The sequence below is a fragment of the Carassius auratus genome, unplaced genomic scaffold (genome assembly GCF_003368295.1).
Source record: "Carassius auratus strain Wakin unplaced genomic scaffold, ASM336829v1 scaf_tig00006882, whole genome shotgun sequence".
Classification (NCBI taxonomy): Eukaryota; Metazoa; Chordata; class Actinopteri; order Cypriniformes; family Cyprinidae; genus Carassius; species Carassius auratus.
Genome location: NW_020523792.1, coordinates 223326 through 248794, shown reverse-complemented (window position 1 = coordinate 248794; position 25469 = coordinate 223326). Strand labels below are relative to the sequence as shown.

Below are 25469 nucleotides of genomic sequence, written 5' to 3'. Positions count from 1 at the left end.
AACTTGTCAGTCGTGGGGCAGGGCTTGCTGTTTTAGTTGTTATCTCAAATGTCATTGGTCATTCCCCTTTTCATGAGGTCAGTATTGGACGCCTGTTAGAAAATGAATGATAATTCACTTGACTTGACCCATGACTTCATCAGTGGAACATATACATGTGAGTTATCATTTCATTTGCTTGTTTAATTTATTTTTGTCTTTAATGTAATTTAATGCATTGTTTATAGAGAAGATCTTTTGTAGATACTTGATTAACTGGAACTCTTCTGATTGCTAGTGATTGCAGTCTTGTAATAGAGATATACATATTTTATAGACTGTAATGATGCACACACCCAAATATATATATATATATATATATATATATATATATTAGGGCTGCACGATGTGTCGTTTAAGCATCGATATCGCGATGTACGAATCCACGATAGTCACATCGCAGGATGTGCGATGTAGGCTGTCGTAGTTGATCTGTTATTCATTAACTGTACATGCCAGCTGCTCCCCAGCCCTTGACGAATGTGATTCGCGGATTAATTGCACAGCTTATCCATCATAGAGTGAAGGTTTATCATTGACAGGACTGAAAAACACATGCAAGTTTAATAGGGCAGAGAGAGAGAGGGCGCGAGACAGAGAGCGCACGCGAGAGAGACCGAGCGAGCCGTCTTCAAACAACACGAGCGCTGTCTTGCTCTCTCTCCCTCGCGCATATTAAATCATTTAAAATGAGAATGTAAGTGTGCTCACCCCATTTTGGTTTGTAAGAAAAAATATCGCAATATATATCGCAGAAAAATAAAATATCGCAATGTCATTTTTTCCAATATAAAGCTAAATGAATGACAGTGAAGTGTTTAAAAAGTGTTTTATCTTCCATCTTTTAAATAGATACATCGTAATATTTGAAGGTTAGTTTAGTCTGTGTTCCTATAAAACACAGGTTTCATCATGATTGCATTTGATTTACAGTGTTACTAGTATCTACTATCAAGATCAGTCCATTAACTATGATGTTTATGAAAATTGATTCCTGTTTATTGAAAAGAAACTTGTAATACATTCAATCCCAATGTATTTACTTATGTTCTTTTTGTTGCATTATTTTTCCTTTGTAATTGCAGGTTGTGTACATGAATGCAGCAAATAACTGGGCTTTGCCGTCTTACCAATTATTCTCATAAGCAGTCCAGAAATTTGGTATACTGTCAAGTACAGTAAAGAAAAAAGCATTTAAATTTTCTTTAAACCAGGGTCAAGGGAGTCCAAGGACTAGAGAATGTACTGATCGCCTGGTTCATGCTTTCTTCAAGAGGCACAGATCAACATGGTTTAATTTTCTGTATAACAAATAGATTTGTTATACAGGTTCACACATAGGCCTACTCCGTCTGCAGTGCGTATACTGTGTAAGTTCAGAAGCAGCAGTGAGAGTGCGTTATGGTAATGCGAAAGCACATCAAAATAATGCACGAGCGCGAATCTCTCTGTTTGCATGCATATTTCCTTTTTCTCTGTCACAAAACCAAACGTGCTTGCTCAGATACACGCTGCTATTGCCCGGAGAGAGTGCAAACACTTAAAACGTGTCTCCTCTCACTCAAACTGCATCCTGTGCACTCACAACTCTATCTATGCTCATGTGCTAGATATTAATTATTTTCGCATGTTTTTATTTCTAGCCTTTTACCGCGTGCAGTGTGAACGCTCTGATCTGTTAACGGAAAAAAGGCGCATCACACAGTGTATGAACCTGGAGTTAGACATATGCCCAGTCTGTTCTGTTCTGTTTTTTATTGCATTCTGATTGGTTCTGATAGCATACTACTGCGGGAAGTCAGGGCCGCGGAAAATCATGCTGTAAAGCAATTTAGAAATTGTGCACGCTCAAATCGTGATTTTATAGCTATTTCTATTAATCGCACAGCCCTAGAATGGACTGGCAACGAGCAGAAAATAACTCTGGCTGCACTGCTCAGCAAAACGGGAAAACCAGATCCAGACAGAGCTCGGCAGCGGATAGACAGTCAGCAGAGCAAGCAGTCAGGAGGAAACATGTTGACAACATGTTTGAATTTGTTGTTCTGTAGCATATGCAGCAAAAATATAAATTGGTGGTTTATTCTTAAACCAATCAGCCAGCTCGAATAGGGTTAAAAGTTAGTTTAATTTCTTTAATTATATATATGAAATTGTTATTATGTAATGACTTAGACATTTTTATATATGTTAACAATATTATAATTGGCAGGTTGAAAACCACTCCTCTAGAGTTTGCCACATAGGCAGTAATATGCCATTTATTTTAATATCACTAATAGTAAAATTGATATTACTAATCACTTTATTCATTCAAATTCAATTAATATATTAATGTTTGTAAGTGCAAAAATCATGAGACCTAAACTTCATTCATTGGTTTTAGCTTGTCATGCAAGCACATTTGAGCTTTCGTGTTTACTGTATCTTGTAGGCTATGTGCGCTGATCAGTGTTGTGAATAAAAATTTAAATTAAATCAGTTGAATGATGGACTCATCTGTCGATCTCTGAACTCATAGAATAAGTCAGGATGAGCTAGAGCAGTGGTTCCCAAACTTTTTTTTTTTGTTTTGTATTTTTATATTTATTTATTTATTATTTTTTGAACACAAAACAGTCCAATCTTGATCAAAACAGTTGACACTAACAGGACTGACTCAATATAAAACTTAATAATGACTGTCATAGATATTACAGTATGACAAAAAAACAAACAAACAAAAAAAAAAACTAACAAATGACCTTCCTACCCCTCCCCTAAAATAAAATAAAATACACAAATAAAAATCTAATTAAATATATACATATTTAGGTTTTAGACACATGAGATATCCTAGACTTTACCTACACACTTAAGGAGACAAAGAATGTTTGATGTTATATTTATCTCCTTATACCATTTTCTCAATCAGTGCAAGAAAAGAACCCCATATTTTCATATACATATCAAGGCGTCCTGAGACTCTAAATATCACACGTTCATAGCAATATTGCACATGAGTTCCAGCCATTCATCAAACAAAAAGGGCGAACCAGATTTCCTATGTCTCGGAATGATTCTACATCCGGACACCATAGCTAGATGACACCATTTCTTTTGTTGCCAGGAGAGGCCTGTATCTTCTGGGAAAATACCCAACATACAGAGACCAGGATTTTTGTGTAATGTAAGGCTGAAGATGTTATTAACGAGATGTACAATCTTTTCCCATAGTTCTTTAACCTTATCACATTCATACAACATATGAACCATAGTACCTGTATCGGCTTTACATCACCAGCTCAGATCATCATTTCTTAGTTTAAGTCTAGCCATCCTGGTTGGAGTTCAGTAACACCTGTTAAAAATTTTATAGCTTAAAATATAGGGGTGTTTCTAATAATCACAAGGAGACAATGTCTTATTTGTAGGTATTTTCAAAAGTCAGTGTTAGACAGGTTATACTTTTGTTTCAAATGATTAAATGATGCCACATGTTCTCCTTCATAAAGATTGTCCAAGAACCAAATCCCTTTATTGGCCCACTGTGTCCAGTAGAAAGGTTTCTTATCTATTTGTAATTTAGTATTATACAAGATCGAGGCTTTAGATGTTAGCCATGGGGTTTGTTTAATGTTTTGGTGATACAATTTCCAGCTTTCTCTAACAAACCTCAGAACAGGATTCTGGTCAAGTATTGGTTGGGCAAGTTGTGTCAAGAATGCCTCTGTTGGAAAAGGGGCCAACATTTCCTTTTTAATATGTACCCACGTAGGGGCCACATTAGGCGGCATATTAATTCTAGTCCACTGCGAAAGTGAAAACGACCAATGATACCAATCAACTCTGGGCAGAGAGAGCCCACCCGAGCTTTTAGCAGAATATAATTTGGTACGATTAAAAAGGGGTTTCTTCCCTTACCAACTAAAGGATTAAATTTTTTTATTGTATTCCTCCAGAAGTGATAGTGGCAATGCAGGTGGTTGAAAGTTAACTTGCATAATTTTATCTAATCCAGGTATAAGTTTGATTCCCAGATAAACTAACCCACATGAGACCCACTTAAATGGCCATTGTACATCTAACATTATTATGGTTTTTAGACAGAGGCATTATTTCTGATTTACTCCAATTCATTTTATAACCTGATAACTGGCAAAAGTTATCAATTAAAGAGCACTTTGTGGGTACTGTTATTTGTGGGTTACTAGAGAGAAGTAAAATATCTTCAGCATACAGAAGTATTTTATGCTCCTGCTGACCAGCCACAATGCCCTTAATATTTTGGTTACTGCGTATAGCTATAGCCAAAGGCTCTAATACCAACGCAAATATGAGGGGTGAAAGGGGCCACCCCTGTTTTGTGCCCCTATGTAACTTGAATTGTAATTATGTTATGCCATTACACAACACTGAGGCTTGGGGTCCAGTGTATAATAATTTAACCCATTTAGTAAATACTGACCAGACCCAAATCTTCTAAGGGTCTCAAATAAGAACAAAGGCCTTCTCTGCATCCAGGGATAAGGCCATGACAGGGTCTGAGACATCTCTAGCTTTCCACATGAATATATTTGAATATATATGTGCCTCCCCCGCTCATAAAAAATGGAGTTTCAATCACAAATGTATTAACAGTGAGTCATAAACAGAACTATCTGGATTATTATTTTTTACTTAATATTTGAAACGGCAGGTTATCAACTTAGAATATCAACTTATATGAAGTGCCACTATGCATATCCCACAACTTTAGGCTAAATGAAAAATAAAAAAAAAGAATTCAGAACAGGCACAAACAATAATGTAACAACTTAAACAGCAGCAGGAGTAAGGCATATAGCCTAGCCTAATTCATTTCTAAATATTGTTTGCAAGAAACACCAGTCTATCAACTTGATCTGGATTAAGAACATACGTTCAGAGCGCACAGACATGCCTGGCTACTAGCTAGTACAGTGTACATTTTAGGACATCCTCAGACCTCTGTCATTAAATGAAAAGGCGTCATGCCTCAGACTAAAAGGCTTTAGTCATCGGACAAAACGGCATCGTCAGGTCTCATACAATTAAGTGACTGAGTGACTGATGACTGAGGTCTGAGGATGTCCTAAAATGTACACCGTAAGCTAGCTATTATTCGCTTGATTTAGTCATGGGCCTACTGTACAATACGTCTAGAGTGCCCTCTACTGGATAAGATGGCAAAGAATAAAATAAAAAAACAAACAGTCAAATCATAGACTGTAAAAAATGTGCTACACATGGCATTTTATTTATAGTTCAATTACGGATTCATGTCATGTTCGAATGCATATTCGAATATTGAATAAAAAGTGACAGCCCTAGTGTCAACCCCTTCTGCCCTATTCTGAGACTTTTGTGTTGCTCTACAAACTTCCACTGCATTTACATTATTATTCACCAATCCAATTTTGCTATTGTCCTCTAGTCTACAAAAAGACTGTCAATCAGGATAGCTTTCATCTGACTGTTGGTCTTTTGAGTCACTTTTGGTTGAGGCCTTGTTATGGTTATTTTTTTTGATAGACAGGCCACTCTAGTTTGTAGTTGTTTGTTGTGTCCTTTTAATTTAGTAATACACTGAGCTTGTTTTTGTGCTAAGGATAAAGTAAATTCTCTCTGGATAATGCCTTTAATGTTTATCTTTTTGACAAATGCCCCAACTACCTTTTTGTGTTTTTCAATTGACTATACCTTTTCTGGATCAATATCAAATTTGCAATAATTTTTTTTTTTTGTCAAATCCAATCTGACTGAGTCCATGTGCTTTCCTAACAGTGATTTGAACTCTATTTCTGTCCATAAAGGAGTGGCTAGTCCACCTTTCTCATTTGTTGGAATCGGCCTAGCATTCCTTCTCAAAATGTTGTAATACCTTTTAGGGCTGTGCAATTAATCGCATTCAATTATCATGCAGATTATCATCAGTAAATTATCATCAGTAAAGCCGGTTCCATGATTAGTAGTAAATCACCATCACCTGTTTTCAGATTGAGCAGCTTTCATTACACAGAGCCGTAGTTTACTGACAATTAGGCAAAGTCGCCCTCATAGTCACAGATAAATCGCATTCGATTTTGAATATACCAAGAATGTCTCTGACAGAGCAGAGGATAACTTAGTTAATACAAATCATAATGTATTCAACCTTCCCTGGCAACGCAGAGGATAACCAACTTGGTAACACACTATAATAGTTGTTAATCTTCTCTGACTAAGAAGAGGATAAACCTTCTTCTGTGGCAAAGCAGAGGATAACTAGTCTGTTAACCAAACCCTGCAGCTGTTGGTTAACACTTCTCTGAAGGTCGAAAAGGATAACCACATTTCCTTCTCTGTAGTGTTACTTTGGACAGAGTAACGCTCATCAAATCGTTGTTGACCTCAAAAAAAGTTCTGGAATATCAGTGTCAGGTGAGAAGCTCTATCCGGGTCCACGGCACCAAATCTGTTTGGAAACTCAGAAGCGAAAATCAGGAGACTCTTGGGTATCTTCAATAGGACTCTATTGAGAACACACTGTGTGGCATTGCAGTTATCAAAAGTCTGACTAAGGTAGGCATACATAGTATTTTATAGGCATTCAATGGGCAGTCCTCAAAGATGTTGACCTATCACACAGCCTTAGAAGTGACAACTTAAAGAACATCTAATCAACCCCCCGACTCTGAGCTTCAACAAACCTACTACCCAAAGATTACAGTATCCAGGACCATCCTTAGGGAGGTGCAACTGAGGAGGGGCATGCTTATTGTCAAATGACACAGTAACTTTCTACTGTGAGACACTGTGTTGAGGGCTATTGACTCTTCTTACACTGAGAACCCTTCACAGTAACAGGCCATGATTTTATACATTCACCATACCTATCTGCTATCTGACGTGATGTTGAGAAATCATTATCGAAAGGGAACGTTAACTGATGCATCCTCGGTTCTCTGAAAGGAGAAAATGACACATTGTGATCATGTTGTGATATTTCTGTTTTTCGTAACCTGGTTATTCATTTAAAAGATTTTAAGGAAATTAATTTCAGCACCACCTTATATTGGAGGACGTGGCCATCCCAAATATGGATTCTTGACCGTAATTGGTGCACTAGCGTGATTCAATCAATCTTCAATATTTCTTGGAGGTTTACCCACATAATACTCATGTAAGTGAGGTTAATGAGTAACCAGAGACATTATAATCTTATAGAACATTTATTTTTTAGAACATTTTTACACACCAGTTTCTCATATAGCTCCAACCTATGTTTTTTCTTTTTGATACATTTTTGTGATAATAGTTCGGAATCAGATTCAAAATCATTTAATTAAACCACTTTAATAATACACAATAGGGGAAGTCGTGGCCTAATGTTTAGAGGGTTGGACTCCCCATCGAAGGGTTGTGAGTTCTAGTCTCGGGCTGGATGGAATTGTAGGTGGGGGGAGTGCATGAACAGCTCGCTCTCCACCTTCAATACCACGACTTAGGTGCCCTTGAGCAAGGCATTGAACCCCCAACTGCTCCCCGGGCGCCGCAGCATAAATGGCTGCTCACTGCTCCGGGTGTGTGCTCACAGTGTGTGTGTGTATGTGTTCACTGCTCTGTGTGTGTGCATTTCGGATGGGTTAAATGCAGAGCACAAATTCTGAGTACGGGTCACCATACTTGGCTGAATGTCACTTCACTTCACCACAACTCTTTGTTTCTCTACTTTCTACATTAGTATGGAAGCGTATGGGTAGCATTATTCAATTTGGGATGTAATATGCAAAATGACAATGCAATATGTAAAATGGCAATGCATTTCTGTATTTACATTTACATTTTCCAATACATTTGTGCAACGTTTGGTGCAAAATGAAAATGAAAATTAAATTACATAATTTTCATTTGCCATTTCCTACACCAGTTTTAAAATGTAAAATGAATATTAATTTTAACGCTTTATAAGTTGCAAAATTAAAATGAAAATGTATTACACAAATGATTAGATATGTTTAACATGTTAAAGCAAAAACTGTGGCAAAATGATCATTTAAATGCTATTTTTCTTAATTGCATTAACACTCACAGTCAAGACACTTACGATTGCATTTTCATTCGGTGTCACGCAATGAATGTAGCAAAACTCAATGTGCACATTGAAAATGCATTCCGAGCCGATCACGTGTCCCCGCCCTCGCGCCACGTCAATCATTGTGTGAACAAGGCGGGGCTTACAGACGGTCAGAGACTCAAGTCTCAAGAAGAGGATTCAATCAAGTGAGACAACATGGACAAGACAGTTGGTCCGTGTATGTTTTGATCATTTCAGTTTATGGCTTCAATATTTCATTCGGACTTGTGGGCGGAGCTGAAACGCTGCTTTCATCTGATTGGTCGAATCGGAGCGGTTTTCATCTGACAGCCTTCAGCTCGGTCTTGTCATTCTTTCAGGCAAAATAAGAGTCAGTGCGAGTGAAGCACTGAAATGTCTGAAACTACGCTCACTGTTAATTAGCATAATATTTGAATCAGATGTAGCTGGGCACATAATTCGTGCTGCTGAGACCTGCAAATTATTTCTAGGTTGTAGTATTGTATGAATATTGTCCCACTGATAAATACAGTGCAAATAGTTCTGTCCCTTTGGATAACAGTGAAGTGGAAATTAAAATCAATAACAGACTGAACAGTTCCATGTCTGTAACATTTACCACTCTCATCTTTTAAGTCATAAGGCACTAGGTGTGTGTGTGTGTGTGTGTGTGTGTGTGTGTGTGTGTGTGTGTGTGACATTAATAAATAATTGTAAAAATGAATATAGTTACATTTCTAAATAAAAATAGTAAAATTAGCTCTATGCTGCTCAGTGCTCCTGTAGCCTACCCCAGAGCGCCCTCTCGCGGCTGTAGACGGTAATGTTTTCTCTTGGTCTTGAATAATTGTGACATATAGTCCAGTGCGACTTATATATGTTGTTTTCCTCGTCATGACGTATTTTTGGACTGATGCAACTTATACCGAAAAATACAGTTAACATTATTATTATTATTATTTATTATGAGAGTAATTGACACAGACTAGAACTTTAATGTTTCACCCAATTCAGCTCATATCTTTAGACTCGTCCGACTCGTGTTGCTTGTATAACTGGCCAGACTTACCTTCCCAAAAAATCCTATTTAATTTTATTTCATAAATTTAACTATATTTATTTCCACTTCACTGTTATCCAAAGGGACATAACTATTTGCACTGTTTTTATCAGTGGGACAATATTCATACAATACTACAACCTAGAAATAATTTGCAGGTCTCAGCAGCACGAATTATGTGCCCAGCTACATCTGATTCAAATATTATGCTAATTAACAGTGAGCGTAGTTTCAGACATTTCAGTGCTTCACTTGCACTGACTCTTATTTTGCCTGAAAGAATGACAAGACCGAGCTGAAGGCTGTCAGATGAAAACCGCTCCGATTCGACCAATCAGATGAAAGCAGCGTTTCAGCTCCGCCCACAAGTCCGAATGAAATATTGAAGCCATAAACCGAAATGATCAAAACATACACGGACCAACTGTCTTGTCCATGTTGTCTCACTTGATTGAATCCTCTTCTTGAGACTTGAGTCTCTGACCTTCTGTAAGCCCCGCCTTGTTCACACAATGATTGACGTGCCGCGAGGGCGGGGACACGTGATCGGCTCGGAAGGCATTTTCAATGTGCACATTGAGTTTTGCTACATTCATTGCGTGACACCGAATGAAAATGTAATCGTAAGTGTCTTGACTGTGAGTGTTAATGCAATTAAGAAAAATAGCATTTAAATGATCATTTTGCCACAGTTTTTGCTTTAACATGTTAAACATATCTAATCATTTCTGTAATACATTTTCATTTTAATTTTGCAACTTATAAAGCGTTAAAATTAATATTCATTTTACATATTAAAACTGGTGTAGGAAATGGCAAATGAAAATTATGTAATTTAATTTTCATTTTCATTTTGCACCAAACGTTGCACAAATGTATTGGAAAATGTAAATGTAAATACAGAAATGCATTGCCATTTTACATATTGCATTGTCATTTTGCATATTACATCCCAAATTGAATAATGCTACCCATATGCTTCCATACATTAGACTTGCAAATGGTCATTTAATTGTATTTTTTTCTTATGTTCTTTTATCAGTTTCCTTATAAAAATGGATGCTGAGCTGCTTCACTCTCCTGTGGTTGGTCTGACGGAGGAGGAAGAGGTGGACATGACTGACTGGAATGTTCCACTGGCCTTCATGAAGAAACGCCACACAGAGAAGATTGAGGGATCCAAAGCTTTGGCTCAAAGCTGGAGAATGAAAGACAGGGTGAGAGAGAGTCTTTTAATGTTATCTTTAGTAGTGGTGGCCGATATATCGCCAAGGCCAATATATCAGTCGATATTTGATATTTTTCAAATATTGACATTGGCTGATAAGTTTTTCTATTTGAATGATGTGCTTGAGGTGGGTTTATTTTGATGGCATTGAGAATAGCAGCTGCACACACAGCGCTCGCATTCTCTCTCCTTATTGTTTGCTGTCAAAGTTTAACAGTTCTGTCTGATACAGAAATAAGTCTGTATAATAATCAGATAAAACTGTTGAACAAAGGAGGTATACAAAGAAGTGTTATAATGACTGCGTTTATATTATTAGGCAAACATTATACTTAGGGCTGGGCAAGTTAACTTGTTATTATCGCATTAAAGCATTAATTGATTAAAGACAACAATTATTTTATCACGTGTTAACGCAGTTTTTTATTATTATGAAAGTCCATTGCTCACTGGCTTTGAATACACATACAGACAAATCATGGGACACAGGAGGGGATGCTCCTGATCAAATTATTTAGGCTAAGCATCAACATTCACAAACCTGTCCATTGTTATTTTTAACATAAAATAATGCAACAGGCTCGTAATCTTGACTTTATAAGGTGGAAATAGGAAGTTTCCGATAGTACGTGAAGACAGCACTGAAGAAGTGCTCTCGCTCAACATAGTGGAGTGAATCGTTTTGTTAACTTTGTGGTTTATTATTTTGAGTTGTATGGGAATGCGGTATCACATGTCACTTTCACAATATATTGCTATACAGATCTACCTCTTTTGCTGCTCAGAATCATGCAGCATATATCAGAAGATCTGCACTCCGGCGCGGTTAGCGCTCACACTCACTGATCTAAATTTAACAAAACCACGCTCTTGCCCACCTCTACCAACCGAGCTAGGGACTGCTAAATGGAATGATCACACTATAGTCAAACGAACCAAACTTTGGGAGTCAAATGTGCTATAAAAGATTGCCTAGTGTGACCACACCTTAATTATTTTCCTGCATCCTGCACACACGAGTCTCTACCCCCCCATCAACTGCTGTCAAATAAACCTACCCTACTCCACGTGATGGTTTGTCTGTGTGAATTGAATGCGGACAGGAGGAGAGTTCAGCTTCACACACACACACACACACACACACACACACGTATGTATACATATGTAATGTAATATTTACTAGGGGTGTCACGATTCTCCAAATCCTCGATTCGATTGCATTTTCAATTCTAAGGTCACGGTTCGATTCGATTCTCAATTTTTACATTGAGACAGTCATGAAGCTCTGTGTTAGTCTGGATGTCCAGCAATCTGTAGTCAAGGCAACTAAATGTGCGCTGTTCAGACCTTCAATAACGTTCTCTTTTACATTATTGTACATGGAGGGAATCACCGTAGCTGTGAGATGCGTTCTACTTGGGATTTCGTAGCGTGGCTCTAGCACGCTAATTAAATGCCTAAAACCGGAATTTTCCACCACCGAATAAGGTCGCATGTCCGCGGCTATGAATACTCCTACCGCACGCCTAATTGCATTTGCACGAGTTGAGTTGCTTGGAAGTTTAATTCCAAATGAAGACTGAAGAGTAGTTTGTTTAGTTGTTGGTTTAACAGATAAATCTATGTTTTTGTGGTGCCTGCGGAGATGCCTTGCCATGTTAGTCGTGCTGCCAGTGAGAGTATATGGTACACGCACATAGCACAGCTTGCAAACTGTTGTTTTGCGAACGTTGTCAACATAACTCACTGGAAATCCAAAATACTTCCACACCAGCAACTTCAGTGAAAGAGGAGGGGATTTGAGTTCTGTCGATGGGTCTCCTGCATCTGCAGTTGCCATGCTATCTTTTGAGTGGCTGTTAGAGGAGGCACTCGCAGCACTTCAACACACGTGTTTTTTCCGCTTGGCAAGTAACCAGACGCAACATGGGGGCGTGGCAGCATCGACGATTCCATTTTTTAATTCGAAGTTTGAGACTGTGACTTAATTTCGATCGATTTCGTTTTATAATCGAAATCGTGACACCCCTAATATGTACTGTGCTACTTTATCTGTATCTCATTTGGAACAAGAAAAAATATAACGACCAAAAGACAAAATAACTAATAAAAATTTGCTGTTACAGCTACTTGTCAACTTCAACTCGACATTCATCACAAAAAAAAATAAAAAAATTCAGAAGTCGTTCAACCCCTAATACACACACCCACACACACACACACGTATTTATATATATGTGTATGTATATATATGTATATGTATGTATGTGATTCATGATTACCCATATGTGACAGTGATTCATGATTACCCATTCATAAAGACAGTCACTTGCTTCATCCCTGAATTTGTCAGCCATTTGAACAAATCAATTGAAATTTACGATTCAGTGATCAAATCAGTGACTTGCTGCCACTTGATAGCACATTTAGTTTAATTTTTAGCGTGTAATTTCAGTTATTTAAATCCTTTAATATTTCTGTATTCAAAATGTTATATTTAAAACATTAATCTCCACATGAATGTATGAATTTAATTGCACTCATGCCACTTCTGAGGCTCATTAAACATCTGAACATTTACCTACAAATGGCTCTTTTATGTTCCACAGTGCCAACTCTGTAGTAAGAATTAATTTTTTATTAACACTAATTCCATATGATTGGTAACTTATTTGTCTTATTCTACTTATTAAATTGTCTTAAATAAAATTTTTAAAAAGCTTATAAACGTACATTTTTAGGAGGAAATGATTAAAGGCCCACGTCAAGGTTACATGTTCAGTATCTCAAATTCTCCTCCTCCTAAGTAATGCCTTCACTTCTCAGTAGCCCAGACTAGGGATGGGCGACATCTTATCCGTGATATACAGGTAAAAATTCTCCCCACAATTAGAATTCTTCCTCCAATAGTAACTATAAAGTCTAGTTGTTGACATTTCTGTGTGCAACTGTGTGAAGTGACGTGAAGGAAGGTGGACAAGAAATTGAGCAGCTCCTTCTACAATCTGGAACAGGTTTGGATAGCGCTGTGCACGAGTGCACTCGTCTGAGCCTTGTATATTTTCGATTATCCATGAGTGACACTAGGTGACATGCTGCCAAGATGGCGACTGGCCGCCTCCACCCACTTTTGGCTTCAAAATTGCTCTTCAGAAACTAGTGGGTGACGTCACGGATACTATGTCCATGTTTTGATAATCCATGTTCACTAAACCCAATTTTGGGTAAAAATAGGAAAGATTATACTTTTCTACTTAAAACAGGATTCACTCCTGTGTCCAATTCCAACTTGCTTACAAGTTCTTTAAATTATTCAAAGGGGCAGCAATGACTGCAAAGGAGCTGTAAACTTGTGAAACCAGCCCACAAGTCCTAGGACCCTGTGCAACAAAAGGATATCAGATCGCACAGGATATTCAGTTATGGCTTGAGTCTTGAGCCTTCCAATGTTGGAAGGTAGCTTATGAGTTTCGAAGTCCGAACAGCATGGTCTTAAATTGAAATCGGTCCAGTGTGGTGATGAAGGCTGTCTTCTGCTAAGAGTTCTTTGCCATCTATACCTTCTTATAACCTGACTTAAAGGCACAATATGTAAGTTTTCTCCGCTAGAGGGCATGTATTCAAAACAAACAAAGAAACAAAGGCTTAGTTTGATGATGCCACGACTGAGTGTGGAATCATGGGAGTTGTCGTCTTCATCCCACAGCTGATGCAATCTGATGGGACTCAGGCAGAAATCATGTTCATGGATGTGCTTATAATTTATTAATATAGTAGTATGAAGCAGGGTGAGGCTGATAGCTGTCAAAGCGAAACAAGGCCGCTAACAAGTGAGACACATGGTTTGTAGGAAGCAGAGCTTTTTTGTTATGCCACAGTCGACTGCTTCCACTCCTTCTGGTCGTGAGTATGTATAAAGCAGCACCGTTTTATCACACTAGATGCATTTGAAAGTTCTGTTATAATGCTACTCTGTGTGGTCATCACCTGTCAAATAAAATGCATAACATATTGTAGGCATCTTTGGTGTTTCCATGTGTTCCATCGAAATCATGGTGTATGACGTCATTGGCAGGTGACACAATGGACACGTTCTGTGTCACAAGTTAAAATTGCTTATTTCTCTGGATTTAAACATTTCTTCAAGACATTTGGAATAACCTACGTACACAAGTATATATAAGTACAGTCAGGTCCATAAATATTGGGACATCGACACAATTCTAATCTTTTTGGCTCTATACACCACCACAATGGATTTGAAATGAAACGAACAAGATGTGCTTTAACTGCAGACATTCAGCTTTAATTTGATTTAAATCAGATGAACGGTGTAGGAATTACAACAGTTTGTATATGTACATCCCACTTTTTAAGGGACCAAAAGTAATGGGACAGATTAACAATCATAAATCAAACTTTCATTTTTTAATACTTGGTTGCAAATCCTTTGCAGTCAATTACAGCCTGAAGTCTGGAGATCAATTAGACATCAGCGTACGCTGGGTTTCATCCCCGGTGATGCTCTGCCAGGCCTCTACTGCAACTGTCTTCAGTTCCTGCTTGTTCTTGGGGCATTTTCCCTTCAGTTTTGTCTTCAGCAAGTGAAATGCATGCTCAATCGGATTTAGGTCAGGTGATTGACTTGGCCATTGCATAACATTCCACTTCTTTCCCTTAAAAATCTCTTTGGTTGCTTTCCAAACACCAAACTACCCGGAAGACCATGGAAAACAACTGTGTTGGATGATCGAAGAACTCTTTCCCTGGTGAAGAAACCCTTCACAACAGTTGGCCAGATCAAGAACACTCTCCAAGAGGTAGGTGTATGTGTGTGTCAAAGTCAACAATCAAGAGAAGACTTCACCATGTGAATACAGAGGGTTCACCACAAGATGTAAACCACTGGTGAGTCTCTAAAACAGGAAGGCCAGATTAGAGTTTGCCAAACAACATCTAAATAAGCCTTCACAGTTCTGGAACAACATCCTATGGACAGATGAGACAAAGATCAACTTGTACCAGAGTGATGGAAAGAGAAGAGTATGGAGAAGGAAAGGAACTGCTCATGATCACCTCATCAGTGAAGCATGGTGGTGGTAGTGTCATGGCGTGGGCATGTATGGCTGTCAATGGAACTGGTTCTCTTGTATTTATTGATGATGTGGCTGCTAAAAAAACATTAGGATGAATTCTGAAGTGTTTCGGGCAATATTATCTGCTCATATTCAGCCAAATGCTTCAGAAATCATTGGTCAGCGCTTCACAGTGCAGATGGACAATGACCCGAAGCATACTGCGAAAGCAACCAAAGAGATTTTTAAGGGAAAGAAGTGAACAGTTTCAAACAATTCAGTTCGATTTGGTGAACTGGTTCAAGAAGATCCGGTTACATCAAGTGATTCTTTCACAAACCGGATATCAATAAACTGCAGTGTTTTGAACTCGCTCACAACAGACCCGGAAGAGAAGACCATGCTGAAAAAGGAAAAGAAGACCGTGCTTTTTGCAATTTTTGGACCAAAATGAATTTTTTTAAGCATCGAAAATACTAACTGACCCCCTGATGTCACATGGACTACTTTGAAGATGTTTTTATTACCTTTCTGGACATGGAAAGTATACCTTACACACAGATTCAATGGAGGGACAGAAAGAACATTTTTAGATTAACTAACACTTTATGCACTTCCAGAGTCCACCACAGCCTTGATATGCTATACCTTCATTGTGATGTGAACCACAAGAAGCGAAGTTGGCGGATGTTAAGTTTGGTGGTAATGCCAGTGTATCACTGAAATACCTGCTGGTACATTGCAAGCAATTTTTTTTTATTAGGCCCTCTTGTAGGGGTGCCGCTATATCGGTATGAATGCGAAAACTGGTATTATGTTGATCCATGATATGGATTTTGCTTCCCCGAACTATTCATGAATTCAGATATTGCATTTATAGCGCTTGTTTTGTTAAATTTGGTACGCTATGCAAATTTGAACACAAATGATGATAGAAAAGTCGAGGTTGAACGTTTTTGTCCTCTGTGTGCAATGCTGTACTTACTACACAGGCAGGGCCAGATTAACACTTTGTTGTACCCTGGGCAACAATATTCAAGGGCCCCATCATCACGACCCCAGGATCACCATAATATGGTCATATACAGAATGTATTACTGTAATAAACAGTAAATATAATCAATACTTCCAATTCTAACTGTCATTAGGTGTATTTCGATTTACAAATATTTAAATGCTCATGGAACTACAAATGCAGTACTATGTCCCCTATCAAAGACATTCACTAACATATGATGCTTTGAAAACAAAACTCATCAGCATCTGTATAATTTGGTAAAATTGACCCACTACATTGAGAGGGAGGGAAATATCCTCCATTTTCACAAAAATGAATAAATAAGCAACCACTTTCAAACCATTGTTTATTAAACAACATTTATTCCCCATAGAAATGTATTGAATTGATAGAGCTATAACAGAAGACCACAGACAACACATCAAGAAACAATTTGGTCCTCAGCTCATTTTAAGCAGAAATCACCCTGACAGGGTGACCCTGTTTCCTCAGAATTCAACAAGGCAATCAAGTTATTAGTCCAACACAAACAATTTGAAATCTGCCAGTTATCCCTCCACAACAATTTACAGCATTTTAATGAAGCTGGCACCTCAAGCAAAAAATAAATAAATAAAATGCAGTATCACGATTATCTGCTTATAAACATTTTTATCCTAAGCTCATTTTAACTTGTTTTAAAATAGAACAACAACATATCACAACACAATTAACCAGTTAAACATTTTTGCTACATAAACATTTAAAAATCTGTCAATTTCTCTGAAGAAGACAAGACAGAAATAAATGCTATATAATCTGGCAAAACACACATTTTTAGTCCTAAATAATGACGAAGTGCATGTTTGAATTTGAAATGCTCTTCCCTCTCTGGGCTGTTAACGTAAGCTGGCGGTGTAGAAAAGTCCTGGCTACCTGAGTTGTCCTCGTCGTTGACGGGAGCTGACTTAACAGATCTGTCGGCAACATTAACAGGAGTGAAGAAATTTTCTTATTTTAGGTATATACTTTTCTACGTTTCTGATGTCCTTTCCTTTTTTAATTTCCGTTTCGCGCTCCCACTTGGCTTCTCCATGTCAGATTTTTTTCTGTTTTAGCAACGCCTGACGTAACCCGCTCGGCGTAACATTTGACCCACCTCATGCGGACTGACCAATGAGGAGAGGGTCTTAACTTAAGCCCCTCTCTTCATTGGTCAGTCCGCATGAGACTGACTCTCAACCGCTCTCAACTCACATTCAAAGTCATAGGCAGCGCAGCGTCTCTCTGTGCAGCGCAAAAGTCCGTGTTGACAGTTCGTTTAATATAAAGCGAGAGATTACCAGATACAGTATTTTGCTCGTGCCCTTGCTGCTGGGCCCTTTAGAGGTCTTGGGCCCCTGGGCAATTGCCCAGTTGCCCGTATGGTTAATCCGGCCCTGTACACAGGCATTAGTAAACAAACACATAGATCATTGTAACAGACCAAGTGGTTCCCTAACTTTGGAAGGCTTAGGGATAGTGTACAATCACCAGATCATTTTGCAAAATAAACCTCTGCAGGGTGATAAAGACTGCATTGCGTAATTTTTCCGCTTATCAGCCACTTGCCTGATAAGTAAGTAATTGAGGATATTTTAAACACTTCAACATTTTTTTTTACTCTTTATTCATCAAAGTATCCTAAAAAAGTATCACATGTTCTGAAAAAATATTAAGCAGCAGAACTGTTTCCAACTTTGATAATGAATCATCATATTAGAATGATTTCTAAAGGATCATGTGATAATGATCCTAAAAATTCAGCTTTGCATCACCGAAATAAATGATAATTTAAAGTATAATAAATGTAAAAACAATTATTTTAAATTGTAATAATATATCACAATATTACATTTTTTTTCTGTATTTTTGATCAAATAAATGCAGGCTTGATGAGCAGAAGAAACTTCTTTCATAAACATTAAAAATAGTAATGTTTCCAAACTTTTGGTCTGTACTGTACACAACTTTACTTCACGCTACGGTACTTCGAGGACCGACAACGAGAACTAAACAGACAGGGTTTATAAACACAAGGAAAGTAACCAGAAGAACAGAAACAGGTGGGGAGTAATCAATGAACTAAACAAGAAAAGGAACAAGACTAAATAATGAAAGATACAAAAAAGTATCTTTGAATAAAATAAAGTTTTTATGTTTAATGAAATCTCAAATTATACTTTGTCTTAAAGGGGGGGTGAAATGCTCGTTTTCACTCAATACCCTGTTAATCTTGAGTACCTATAGAGTAGTACTGCATCCTTCATAACTCCAAAAAGTGTTTAGTTTTATTATATTCATAAGAGAAAGATAGTCTGTACCGATTTTTCCCGGAAAAACACGAGCGTCTGTAGGCGTGACGTGTGGGCGGAACTAAAGAATCATAAGGGCCAGTAGGCTTTTGCGTTGATAGCGTTTGGAAGCTGTGACATTATCGTGAGTACAAAACCAACAAAAACAAACCATGGCTAACCTTCAGATTCAGCGTATATTTATGATCCAGAATCAGATCCAGAGGCTGAAATTTAACAAGAGCAGCATCAGCAACAGCGTCTTTATGTGGTATGTACTGAAACTGTATATATTTGCTTAGCGGTTTTGGAAATGACTAAGTTCCACTTTGTCGTCTGTTTTTTTTTTTTTTAAGCTGTACATGTGTAAAGTGCAGTTTGATGACAACATCGCATGTTGTTTACTTGATGTGCTTACGCGCCGATAGCTAAGTTAACAACACGGAGATATTTGAAGCAGTTTTACTCACCGCCTGCGGTTCCAACACACGATCGTGACCCTTTTTCGTTGGGACTGCATTATCCTTAAGAAATAAACGATGTGCAAATCCGTCGTCAAACTGGGCCTTGTTTGTAAAACAAGCATCTTCGAAATGCAGCAGGGGAACAAACAAAAACACTTGCACAACTCCGTTGATGCTCTGTAAAAATAAACTCCATCCACTCCAAACTTTGTCCATGTTTAGCATGGGAATCCAACTCTTTAACAGTGTAAAAAACTCAGTATGCATGAAATAGCATTTCACCCCCCCTTTAACGTTTTCTCTTTGTATTAACTTAATTGTTTTACTTTACTTGTAACCAAATATCCAACCAACATAAATTTAAAATATTAATGTAATGTAAAATAATAATATAGACAAATTTATTTACTTTCAGAATGTGTAATTTTATCATCTAAGATGAATGACTTCAAGCATCAAACCTTTGACAAATTATTTTTGTTTTACTATGTGTACAGTATCCTTGTACCTATCAATGTAAACATTATACACTTGACATTTTTTGTGTATAGCATTGATATAAAAACATACTGTATAACAGTTTTTAGTGTGCTTATACATAGACATACTGGATAAATTCACCAGAGAAACATGCAATCTTTCATGAACTGTCAGTCAGAACTTACTACATAATCAAACCTTTCAAATTCTTCTGAAGTTAAAACAAGTTTGGCCCAAAAACATGGGCAGTGTAAAACAAAACACTTTTAATAAATGCCTACCAAATTAGCCAATGAAAAAAAAAAGGCATTTTCAACTTCATGAAATAGTTTAACCAAAAATGAAACTTCTCTCATAATTGTCATAATGTCTCTGAACCAAATTTAAAGTCAAATACTTGAATAGCTTAAGGATTAAGCTAAGCTTACGTAAAAACATAATAATTTTCATTTTACTAAATGCCTACCAAATTAGCCAGTGGTGGAAAAAAAGAGGTATTTTCACCTTCATGGAATAGTTTACCCAAAAATGAAACTTCTCTCATAATTGTCATAATGTCTCTGAACCAAATTTAATTAAAGTTAAATACTTGAATAGCTTAAGGATTAAGCTAAGCTTATGTAAAAAAAAAAAAAAAAAAATATTACAAGATTAGAGTAAGTGATATCAATTTTTGGTTGAAGGCATACTTTTACACTATTTTTGGCTTTGAAAATTGTTTTTGAACACTTGTACAATCAAACGCTCCCATGTGTTGACCATTGCAGACAATCACAGACATATTTGTTGAGTGCAGTACCACAATGGCCAATCAGAGGCATTTATCAATCTACTCAACAGTGTTCAAAATGCATATGGGTGAACCGACCCCTTTTAAAAGAGTAGTTCACATTCAAAAAAATCTGTCATCATTTACACGCCCTCTTGTAATTTCAAACCTATATGAATTACTGAAAGGTTCAACAAACAATGTTCCAGAATTCGTCTTCCTTGTGTGGAGAGGGGAATAGTTGAATAAGCTTAGTAAAGAAAAGAAAACAAACAACAAAAACGAAAGCTTCCAGAGGAGCCATGAAAATGGCTTTCCTTTCCTCAGTCCCTGTGCTGAGGGGGACGGCGAAATGAGCGCGGCCCAAGGCCTCGCGGGAGCGACGTTGGTCGCAGCATGTGTGAGTTTGAAGCGAGTCAGCGTAAGAAGAGACCAGGCGATGTGAGCGCGGCCCAAGGCCGCGCCGAGGTACTCGCGGGTGTGACGAGGGTCGCACAGGAGAGCAGCGTGTCCGAGAACCAAGAACGAGAAGAAGAGAAGAGAGGGCGGATCTTGTCCGGTTGGTTCTTATGGCTTGGGATGGTTCACGCCACTTTTTGCGTAAGCACCCAATGAACGTCCGCGATCTGAAGCGGGGGAAAAGTTTCTTTGTTTCTGTGGAGACAACCCCCTAGTGATTTAGGGGTTGTCCGATTTCATCAGGGATATTCTAGCAAGTTCGTAATTCCAGATTAAATACATTTTTCATAACTTTGCTCTAGATAAATGGGTCTGTCAAAGCATGACGATTACACAGATACCAAAAACAATATATATAAATGATCAAAACATGAAGTTACATTCAAATGCAGAATTACACACATTTAAAGATTTGATTAACACATGATCACACTGCAGATAGTCCCGATTTATATGGGAAACCTCTAATGTACCGCAAAAACAATACTATATCCATTAAGACTACATTTGAGTACATTTTACCATTCTTTTGTAAGGATTAGATTTCCTGTCCTGTGGTCCTGTGTGGTCGTAAAATTTTACGAGCTGCCAAGGAGTGTGGGGGTTGCAGAACATGTCTCTCTTTGAGAAAGTTAAAGTGGGGAGAAACCATTCCAATTTATACGATAGAAAAATTATAATCCTCACATAACAAGGATTAACCATGGTACACACAAAACATATTCAAAATACATATTATTAATAAAATGATGAAAGTAAGGAACTTCTACAAAATGGTTTCCTTTGTCTCCAGTGTTGAGGAATTTGGGGGGGTTTTCAGGTCTCCTTTGAGGCTCGCATGGGTATCGTAAATTAATTTAAGTCCAGCCAGGCTGGCGCCAGGCCAGGCATTTAGGTTTCCATTTTTATCCCTGAATTTAACCCATGAATCGATGACCTGCATATCTGTTACAAATAACATTATAATATAACATTGTAACATCTTTAAAAAATTTACAGTGAGTTTATTTCAAAACCTAGGATAATCTTAGGCTACAGTCCACTCATCAAAAATGAAAAGAATACTTTTACACAAAGGATCATATGCATGCTATTGTTATTAAACAGTAAATAAATCTAATGCCTGTGTGTGTGTGTGTGTGTGTGTGTGTGTGTGTGTGTGTGTGTGTGTGTGTGTGTATATATATATATATATATATATTAGGGGTGTAACGGTTCACAAAATTCACGGTTCGGTTCGATACGATACACTGATGTCACGGTTCGGTTCGGTTCGATACGTTTTAGATACAGCAAAATGTAAAAACATCTCAACTTTTCAGAATGCCGCAAGCGCACCGCGGGTCATGTGACAAGAACCAACCAATCAGCTTCATCCTTTCCCGTAACAACGTTGAGAGCTCAGCCAAGATGAAGGAACAGCTGATCATAGTTGTATATGGATTGCAATTTTGAAATAAATTCAGTAGCAGAGCTACTGCAAGCGATTTTTAGAGCTGCAAATCCATTTATCCTTCGCTGAAATTTCCGCGTCTCATGGAGAGAGCACGTCATTGTTGCTTAGCAAAGACAGACGCCTCATGAGCGCTTCTGCCCGAGCGCTTTGGAAAGGAGGAGAAAGACGCGCTTAGCGTTTTCCACGCGTTTTTAGGCGCGATATGTGAACGGCCCCTAAGGCGCTCGCTCACTCAGCACGCGCTGAAGGCTCGTTGCAAAATGTCTAATGCATTTAACAGACCAGAAATATAAGATCCTAAAATAACCAACAGGTCTGGTGTTTGGGTTGGATTCCCTGTAAGCTATAGTGTCTAAATGCTGCAGGGATAGTTTGCTGCGTGCATGTTTCTCCTTTTTTTCGTCTTTTCCCAGATAGTACTGACGCATATATCCCAGATATTCCCGCTGGTTTTTTTTTTTTTTTTTTTTTGTAATCCCGCTGGTGTACCCTGTCATGTTGCAGATGCGACATACCGTTGTTTTTTTATCCACCACTCTCTTGCCATCACCATTATAGCTTAAAGGGAATCCAAAGTGCACCCAAACACCAGACCTGTTGGTTATTGGAGGATCTTCTCATTTCTAGTCTGTTAAACGCATTGGCTATTTTGCAACGAGCCTTCAGCGTGTACTGAGTGAGCGAGCGCCTGCTGAGTAGCCTAACATAAACATATAAGATGGTGTTTTTTTCTTCTTCGGGGGTGTCAGGGGCGTTGCCTGTTACGTTGTTTGGGTTATTGGGCTACCTTGTTGAACGCATATCATTATATTTCTTTCTCTCTCTTTTTTTTTTTTTCAAATATAATTAATTACTCCAACGAACCGTTCGGTATACATAATGCGTACCGCGTACCGAACCGAAAGCGTCGTACCGAACGGTTCAATACGAATACGCGTATCGTTACACCCCTAATATATATATATATATATATATATATATATATATATATATATATATATATATATATATAGAATGATTTCGGCAATACTGAAACGCGCGTGAACTACAAAGCCTATTTTACCTCATGAATAATAGTTAAGCTTCAAATGGGCAACATCACAAATATGGAAACATTTGGGTTTCTCCCGAGTGAGATTTCTCTTATGTTTCGCTTTAAATTATTATTCTTTGTTCATAGCTAAGCCTATATTATTATATACTGCGATTATATTTATCCATTAGAATAAAAATTTTTTAATCCTTGCTTTGCTCTGATAAATTTGTTAAATTTACAGGATTTGCTGTAAAGTTAAGTGAACTAAAAATATCCTGTTGGTACATTATAACATTATTAGGCCTGCCGTTATTATTTCTAAACGTAATAAAATGCAACTTATACATGACTACTTTTTTTCTCTCACAAACTAAATTTTTTAGTGTTAAAAAAAACATGCAGCATACAAAAATAGGTGATTAATCCGTTAAAATACAATTTATACATGTTTTATATATTTTTTTCCTCTCACAAACATAATTTATTTTTTAGCGTAAAAAACAAACAAAAAATCAAACATACATCAAACGAAAATAGGTGATTAATCCATTAAAATTTGTTACTCTGGGTTAACAGTAATTATAATTATTAAATACTTAGGAACAGAGCCTGGGCCTAATCCAGACTATCCAGGTTATTATTATTATTATTATTATTATTATTATTATTATTGCATCTGAAAATGACTTTCACTTCACATGCTCTGGCGCAGATCTGCCTCTCGCGTTGCTCAGCTGTGGATGATTTAAAAATGTTTGATATAAAGGTTGCTGACCCATTTTATACAGGAATTGTTCATTAAAATATATATATATTGTTAGTTCTAATTATATTGTTAACACAAGTTCATTTAGGCTACATACACTTGTGACATTTTACCCCTTTTAACTTATAAACTCCTTGAGATTTTACATTTAGTTTAATAGTATTTAAATTCAAGTTAAAAAAGGTTTTAATTGCTTAAATTATTTCTATGAATTATTGTTATAATGTTTATTCTTTAAGAAAATAAGGGAAAGAAAATAAGGGATGATCCAAATATGTTTTGCTTCACCTATTTATGTAGGATACAATTATAAAAAAAATAATATAAAAAATAAAATAATAAAATAATGTCATTAAAAAATGCCATCAAACATAAAAACTGAAGGTCAATGCAATGTTAGTCAATAAAGCATTTTTTTAAACAATGGAACTTAAAGTTGTGAACTAAAATATTATTTCAACCATAGCCTGTGAATAAATAAAATGCATACTTTTCATAACATAACATTATTCATAAAATGCATAACGTTTCTGGTGTTTGGATTTATACTTCAATATAATGAGCTCCAAGTTTAAGAATAGCCCTAGACTAGGTTATCTCTCTCTCTCTCTATTTAACTCTCTATTTAACAGCATTAGCTCAGTGAAATACATCTTCCTTCAGGCAGACTGAATGTTTTCCTGCCTTGCTAAATGTTGGGCGCATGATCAAGAAGTTGTATTTGCTTTTGTAAAGTCAAACCGCAGAAGGTGAAGCTGCATCTGTTAGCGGAGTCCCGTGCGCTGCGGAGGATTCTGCTTGGTCTTAAAGCCTTCCGCAAACACCCACGATCACAAATAATAATGAATTTCATAAAATATACATCGTTCCTTTCAGCCAAAAAAACAGACCGAATTCAGTTCAGCTGAAGGGGGTTGGGTGTTTTTGGGGGTAGTTCTGTATAGCTTGTGGGGGTCGAGATAAAGGTGTGGATCTCTTGCTCTTTCACATGGACAATGTCTTATGAGGGGTTTCAAACTTTTTGCTGAGCAGGTTTAAATAGGACTTGTTGTGGTCTGCCCCCATGCAAGATTTTTCAAGTTCTAGTCGTTCATTTGTCATTATTTAAATAATCAGACGTTTATATTAAATTTACATAATCAGGTCTTAATATATTCCACGCTCAAGCACATGCATTAGGTTTGCCACAAAGCACATGCAGAAGTAGCCTAATAATTGTGAAAAATTAGA

General features: G+C 37.3%; 1 protein-coding gene across 4 annotated transcripts in view; it reads left to right on the top strand.

Annotated features, from left to right (window-relative positions):
* rptor (regulatory associated protein of MTOR, complex 1) overlaps nt 1-25469 on the top strand; it is a 238779-nt gene that overhangs the window by 4923 nt on the left and 208387 nt on the right. For all 4 annotated transcript variants that reach the window (XM_026244674.1, XM_026244672.1, XM_026244673.1 and 1 more), the window contains exon 2: nt 10219-10393. In XM_026244674.1, the coding sequence (XP_026100459.1) occupies nt 10232-10393 (162 nt within the window). In that variant the 5' untranslated portion in view covers nt 10219-10231. The remainder of the gene's footprint in view (nt 1-10218; nt 10394-25469) is intronic.